At 42.5% G+C, this 7616-nt stretch overlaps 1 protein-coding gene across 2 annotated transcripts in view; it reads left to right on the forward strand.

The window, feature by feature from the left end:
* Positions 1-7616, forward strand: part of Nudcd3 (NudC domain containing 3) — a 79235-nt gene that overhangs the window by 53656 nt on the left and 17963 nt on the right. For both annotated transcript variants that reach the window (XM_055623886.1, XM_055623885.1), the window contains exon 4: positions 5629-5772. In XM_055623886.1, coding sequence (XP_055479861.1) covers positions 5629-5772 — 144 coding nt within the window. The remainder of the gene's footprint in view (positions 1-5628; positions 5773-7616) is intronic.

The raw sequence follows: 7616 nt of genomic DNA on the forward strand, positions 1-7616 counted from the left end.
GTAGAACAAAGACTAATGGGTGAGGGAGGATGGGATATAAAGGAACAACATATGCTTAATGTGTAATATGTTCACTTGAAATTTTAAAAATAACTTGGTCTATTAGTTAGTGATTTCTAAGATTTTCTGTTAAGCTAACTCTCTTAAAACTTTGAAATAAGTTTCTTTTGTGTCTCTTGGGTTCCACTGGCCTAAGGGCTTTTCCTCAGAGTTGCACTTCTTTCTTGACTGGTTCCGTTTTAGTTGTTCCGTAAGTGTGCCTGTCACAGCTGCCTGTCAGCAGCATTTTATTTTTGGTTTGTCTCTGGCATCTATCAGGTATAATCGTGATGCAGCTATGACTGCAGCAGCTTTGATAGATTGAGCCAGAGTTGGTTCTGGTTGGTGATGAAGAAGCTCTGTGTGGGCAGCTATTTGTTTTCGTGCTCTGGTATGAGACTTAGGGTTAAGGGAGGGAGCATTGCAGTGGAGCATAGACCCTCTGTTCTCCAGTGTAGCTCAGTGTTGGCCCTTTGAGTTGCCTCCGAGGCTGTTTTCACTCATCTTCTTTCTGTGGAAATGAGTGTGAGGACAGTATACTGTCCTTACAAGGGTAGTGGAGAATGGATGGGAGTGTATACCCAGAGCATTGTGTTCTTCAGGGAAAAAATACAAAGCTTATTTTGCACATAAAATTTTAAACAGTGCTTCTTCCAGCTAATTTCAAAGACTCCTCATGTGAAGCTTCTTGTCTGCCTCAGTAGAACATGATTTAGCCTTTTCTTTACCATATTCTTTGCTTACCTGTTCTCTGCCTCATAGGAAGTGCAGCATACTTCTCTTCCTTTCTTATATAAGCCCTCAGAACAGGGAGAAGGAATGGTGAGTCCATGGTTGCTCACTTCAGCTCAGTGTGCAGGTATTTCTTTGGATCATAGACTTGCAGTACCCTTTGAGAGTTAGACTGTGCAGTGTTTTGTTTTTCACATGAGAAAGCTCTTCCTGCTGAGATGGCACTGGAGTGGAGATCAGAAGCCAGGCTCCCAGTCACCTTGTTTTGTCTTCTTTTTAGTGGAAAATACTAGGATTTTATCACAAAGTCATTGTTGAATGTTGCTGGATAATTGGTGAACCTGTCTCCTAGATTTCTGTTCTCTTAGAGGCTGTGGGTGCTCAGGTCCTGTGGCATGCCTACATTGTCTCTGTCCTCACACCAAGAGCCTCTGGAATAGCTGTTTGGTCCTTAGACTTGATTTGCATGGCTCTTCTCTTCCCAGACTTTGGCTTGTGGTTACATTCGCCTGAGCTTGATGCAGGTGCTGAAACCTGTGCTGAAAGGTTTAGCACACTGTGTTCCCTTCTTAGTACTGGTGTGGGAAAAAATGTAGGAAGATGGTGAGGTGTGATGGCTCCTAGCACTCGACGGGCAGAGGCAGGTGGATTTCAGGGCTAAATAGAGAGACCCTGTGTCAAATTTTTTTTTAAATAAAATTTGAAAAAGTAGGAAGATTTCATTGCAAGAAATTTCTGTAACAGAAAAGGCTATTCGGCTGCATTTAAATTACCTAATTTTTGAAAGTTAATGGTCTTAAATGGTCACAAATTTAAGTGTGACTATTGGGAAGTCCCTGACATGGCTGTGTGCTTCTTGTGCTGTGAGAGTGGTTTTTTTCTTTTTTTCTATGAGGTCTTGTAACTGGTTTGGGGTCTGCTTTAGCCCATATGCATATGCAAGCAGTTGTAAATATGTGTCTCTGCATACCATCTTTAGCACAGACAAGTTCTACCTCCATGCCTTTACCACATGTACCCATTGTCGATCTGGCACCACAAGGGCAGCACTGGTCACTTCTGCTTATCTCCATGTCCTCAAATGTTCCTTCTTGGTACACCTCCCCAAGTCTTCTGGCTCAGGTAGCTACCCATGGCACTCAGAGTTCCCATCCTCTGCTTTTGCCCCCTTCAAGCAACAGGGTGATTATTAGACTATACTGAGATCATTCAGCTCTTCTTGTAAACAACAATGCTCCTTAACATTTTGGTTTGCGTCTGTGCATTTCTGTAGGAATAATTCCATAAAGGTAGTTTCAAGACCAAACGTATGTTTCTGTAATTAATTACAAAACTAACTTTGTAGAGCTGTGATAAATCTACATGCCCGTACCCACTACGATGCACAAGAGCTCCTTCTTACTCAGACCTCTGGGCCTTGTGAAGGTTAGATGAAAAATATGGTAGCATATAGTGAGGTGTGAAAAGTACATGCCTTCAAGGCCAATACTCTGGAGGCCGAGACAGGCCAGCTGGATTATATAGGAAGACTGTCTTAAGCAACAAAATTTTAAAAGTAACATTTAGATCCAGTGTAAACTTAAATTTCTCTGAATTCGTTCTCTCCCTGATTCCCTAATTTCTGTTAAGTTATTGCTCTTTTTTCAGGAGCTTTCTGTGGATAGAGAGATCAATATTTTGTGATGTGCACACACACACACACACACACACACACACACACACACACACGCACGCGCGCACACACACACACATGCTAAGACTACAATTTTTTAAATAGTTATTTTATGTGTAGGAGTGTTTTGCTTGCATGAACATCTGAGTATCATGCACATTATGCACATTCTGGAACCAGTTATAGATAGTTGTGAATCACCATGTGGTGCTAGGAATCAAACCCAAGTCCTCTGCCAGAACAGACACTCTCAATCTGAGCCATCTTTCCAGCTCCCACAATATATATTAAAAACAAACAAACAAACAAACAGGAAGCGTGACCCATACAGGAGTGTGGTCTTAAAATGTATTTGTTTTAACCTTTCTCTTATTTCACAGTTTGAATGTGTGCCAAAAGCATTTTTTATTTTAAATCACATTTTTATCTGTCTATCATCTCTGTCTGTCTATCTGTTTACCTATCTACCTACCTACCCATCCATCCATCCATCCATCCATCCATCATCTATCTATCTATCCATCCATCTAAGTGAGAGGACAGCTTGCAGGAATTGATTCTCTCCTTTCACCTGTTGGAGTCTGTGGTAGCACTCAGATCAGCAGGCTCAACAGCAGACTCTAACTTGCTGAGCATCTCAGCGATCCTCTCCTATTTCCTTATATGCAGTGTTACTGATTCTGAATGTCTCATCTACTCCGGTTCTTTGTGAGTAAACTTTATCATGTCCTTTTTAGAACTAATAGGACCTTCTTAAAAACACTCAAATGTTATCAAAGAACATGAGTTTAAGTCATTCTGCTCAGCTCTAAGGAAGTCTTCAGCAGAAAGGCATAGTTTTTACACTTCTGAAGAATTAGCTTATTAGAATTTCTGGAATATTCGTTGTTTAAGTAAATGACTTTCTCCTAGCCTTTCTATTGAGGTTTATTTTTGTAGTTATCTTTCTAGGTTTTTGTTTTTGTTTTTTTTTTAATTTTTGGTCCAGTAATTTTTTTTCATAACTTCTTAGATTCCTGCAAGGTTATAAATAATTTTCTCTGTTGCATTTCAGAGGTCTGTTTTTTCACCATCCATCAACTGAATAAATTGACAATTGGATATGCCTGACAAAGTATGCAGCCTTGATGGCTTCTGTGTTTGAAGAATTATTATTTTAGCTAGAGCATGGCCATCACACCAGCTCCTTGGATGACAGTCAGTTTCTGAAGCAGGCTGCTTCTGCAGATCCAGCTGTTGCCCAGAGCTGGCTCTAAGCTCTTCACACATGTGCCCTTGTGTCTGTGCCTGCCTTCTTCCAGCCAGATGTCCTCCAGCCCATGACATCTGTACTGTGTGCCATTCTTTCTTCCTGTCTTCACAGACATGCTTCACATCTCATTCGCGCTTTGATTGTCTCTTTGTTTGGGGCTTCGTTTGTTTGTGACTGTCACTTTGGGTAGGTCTCAGCAGATCAGAGAGGTTCCCAAAGTGGTGTTTTCTGCCAGCACTCCTGGAAGCATGCCTTGTCCAGTTACCTCCTTTGAGGATTTGTTTCGTTACTCTGGTTAGGTTCTGTCAGAAGCATGCATACCCAAATTTGGAAATTAGCATGTTGTATAAAACTACTGGGAGTTTGTTAAGGTGAGCTTCCACCTGGGAAGTGCCAAGACCTGTGTCAGGTGTTTTTTGAAAGTAGAAATTCATAGCTAGATTAATTTGTCCAATATTTGTCATGAATATCAGGAATGAGCTGCGCCAGGTAGTCTTTGAAATTTAATTTCATATACCTGTTAGAAAAAGAATTTTAATATAAGTGTTCCCAATGTCTGTTTAGTATATGTATTTGCAAATACATGTTGACTTCTCTAGTGCAAAATTTTCAGATTAAGGACATGTTCCTTGTTAACATCTGGGCAAATAATTAAAAAAAAAAAAGAAAGAAAGAAAAAAGAATTAACACAGGCCTGGAGAGATCACTTGGTGTTTAAGAATGCTGGCTACTCTTATAAAGGACCTGCATGAGCACCAAGTGGCTCACAGCCACCTGTAACTCCACCTGTAGAGGCTCCGGTGTGCTCTGGCATCACAGCCACCCGCGTGCTGCGTGTGCCTATGCACATACTCATAAAATAGCAAGTCTTTTTAAAATAGAAGACTAAGTGAGACAAATACAGGTTATATTTTCTTGTCTTAATTATTGAGCTTATACCTTTGTTGTGTCATGCACTCTGCTTTCGATATGCTGGCTGGTCGTGTGGTATGAAGAGAAGAACCTTTTCCTAGCAGCTCTCAGTCCATAGTGGAGACATACATTCAGGCAGGAAGGGGCATACCCGTGACAGGAAAGTAGACCAGACAGGTTCTGTCCAGATTGGGCTCACAGGGAGAGAAGGGTGACTGAGGCTTGATTTCAAGAAGAAGCAAACTAAAAGGCCAGGCATGGTGGCACATGCCTTTAATTCCTGCACTCAGGCAGCAGGGCCAGGTTGATCTCTGTGAGTTCAAGGCCAGCCCTATCTATGTAGTGAGTTCCAAATAAGACCCTGTCTCAGACAAACAGACAAAAACAAAACTGAAGGAACTTGTTTCCTGGACAAAGACCAAGCTATGGTTATACCCTTATACCCTTTGTAGCCGCTAAGGGAAAGGATAGGCCAGCCACACTTGTCTTTTGCCAGAAAGTTTTGCATGAGCAGCCCAGGTATTCTAGGCACCGTGGTCCAGGACCTTAAGAGGTCAGAGAGATTGCCAGTGGCTGTCTATGTAGCCACTCGAGGGGAGAATGGAGAGCAGATCCTCATGGAAAGGAAGCTCAACACAAGAGCAACGTTGAGGATTCCCTCCAGAACATCAAGCTGAGGCATCTGCAGTCTCTAGTTGCAGGGGAGATGAAAGGAAGCACCCAACTCTTGTCTCTCCTGCTTGCCTCCAGCCTGAGAACCAATATCCATAACTATAGAAGATGAAAAGATTTGGGTAGAAAGTCAGCAGCTTCCACCACAATACATGACATTTCTAGTAACAATAAAGAATTTTTCTAAAGGAGCTGATAGAGCACAGGTTGCTTGGAATATGGACTAGGTTGGAAGAGCTTTCCTCACAGAGATTCTTGGTGAGCCCAAGTGTCACAGTGTCTGCATGGCTGGAATGTAGTAGTTGCCTCCTTCACAAGCAAGATGATTTTTCTCCTGGTGTGTTTTCAGGTCTCTGTGGCCCTTAGCAGTGGCTCCATCCGAGTGGCCATGTTGGAAGAAAATGGAGAGCGAGTCCTCATGGAAGGGAAGCTCACCCACAAGATCAACACTGAGAGTTCCCTCTGGAGCCTTGAGCCGGGCAGGTGTGTTCTGGTAAGTGTGGTCACCTGTGTGCAGAGCTCCCAGGTGGGTTTCGAACCTGCTGTGATGCCTGGTTAACCAAGTCTTTCCAGCGAGCAATGAGGTCTTTAATTACAGTAATTGGAGCAGACTATTAAGTCTGTATCCCTCAAGTATTTGTCACCCCCTCCTGTTTGAAATCTATCTCCATGAGCCTTTCCATTTATATCCTCCACCCCTCAGAGGTCTAGTGATTCCCAAGAGCCCACTTTTCCTATATATAAAGACAGAAACAAGTACATTAAAATGAAAATGGATGGTGCGTTTTCCTAGATGCCAGTCTAGATTTGTTAAGTTCACTGAGTAGATGTCGCCTAGTCTCTGGCAAGGCATAGGTAAAATTAAAGAATATGACAGTGAAGTGTGAACTCAAATGAACCGATCACTTGCCACTCGTCAGCAGACCCCCCAGCAATTGGGCTGTATGCTTGGCAAGATGTGTCTGCACCTAAGCCCACTCTCCTGTCATAGCTCTGACCCCTGTTAGTGATGACTGACTATATGCTGGCACCCAAGAGAAAAATTGCAGCACAGCGTATCTTGGACTAACTTGTTTCCTCTTTCTTCCTACAGAGGGAACAAGCTAGGTAATAAGAGAGATAAAAATGAAAAGAAAAACAGTAAGGCTTTGGATGAAAAAATTCCCTGCAGGCATTCTTCACATATGCAACATATAAAATAAAGGAAGTATCTGTTAGATTGTACAAGAGGTGCTCAGTGGTAGCCAGCCTCTCTGGGATATCCTGGTAGTACTGGTGGATAAAGAAGAAAGCTCTTGAGCCCACAGTGGTTCTGTCTTGGCTACACTTGTGTTTCAGAGAGAAGCATGGGCCAGGGACTGAGTGAACTGGACTCAGTAAGTGCTTGCAGGAATTGGGAGTGTGTTCTGCCTCATCTTGCTAGCAAATCCAAAAATAGAATTTACTGTCGCGCATGTGGAGATGACCCCTTGCCTAGGTCTGTGCCTAAGTGCTGTCGGGTTCCTGCCCTGCCCCAATTTCTCCTACGGTTCCCCAAGGCTCATGTGATAGTATGTGGAGTTTTCAGAGGTGCGGCTGGATCTGGTCTAACCTGTGTTTTGCATCTCCCAGCAACCAGGCCTACCTTTTGCTGATGGTCAGAACTGATGATATCCATAGGGACTTGGCCCAGGGCTCTCTACCAGGCTATATCTGTATGATTATTGTTCTGTACCTCACTGTTGCACATACCTTGGCAGGGCAGCATTCCATATCCAGAGAAAAGTACTGTTCTGCATGAGATGTGCCCATTGCCTCTGAAGGTTGACTTTGGGTGTCAGCATTATTGGGCTGAATGAAGTGGTAAAACATAGATGTGTCTGCAAGGATGTTTCAGAGAAGACTTGCATGTGTGACAGTGATCTGAGTAGAGAAAACCTATCCTAAGTGTGGGTAGCACAGAACCATGCAACAGGCTAAGCCCAAACTGAACAGGCCGTGGAGGAAAGGAGACGACATTTCATCTCTTTCTGGGTCTCCCTTCCCAAGCATTTATGCCTTTTACCTTGGATATCAGCCTCCAGCTTCTCTGTTCTTTCAGCTCTAGGGTTTTTATGAATGACCATCGTGCCTTCAGTATCTAACTGAGGGTATATACCACAGACCTCTCTCATTCTGAGGTTCTGACTTCCCTGGCTTTGCACCTTGTAGATGGCCTTTGTGATCATGTGAGTCAATTTAATATGTATTATATATTCCATAATATATTCTTAACATAAATTGTATATGTGTGTGTGTGTGTGTGTGTGTGTATATATATATATATATATATATATATATATATATATATATATATAT

Source organism: Psammomys obesus, unplaced genomic scaffold (genome assembly GCF_907164565.1).
Source record: "Psammomys obesus unplaced genomic scaffold, mPsaObe1.curated_primary_1811, whole genome shotgun sequence".
NCBI lineage: Eukaryota > Metazoa > Chordata > Mammalia > Rodentia > Muridae > Psammomys > Psammomys obesus.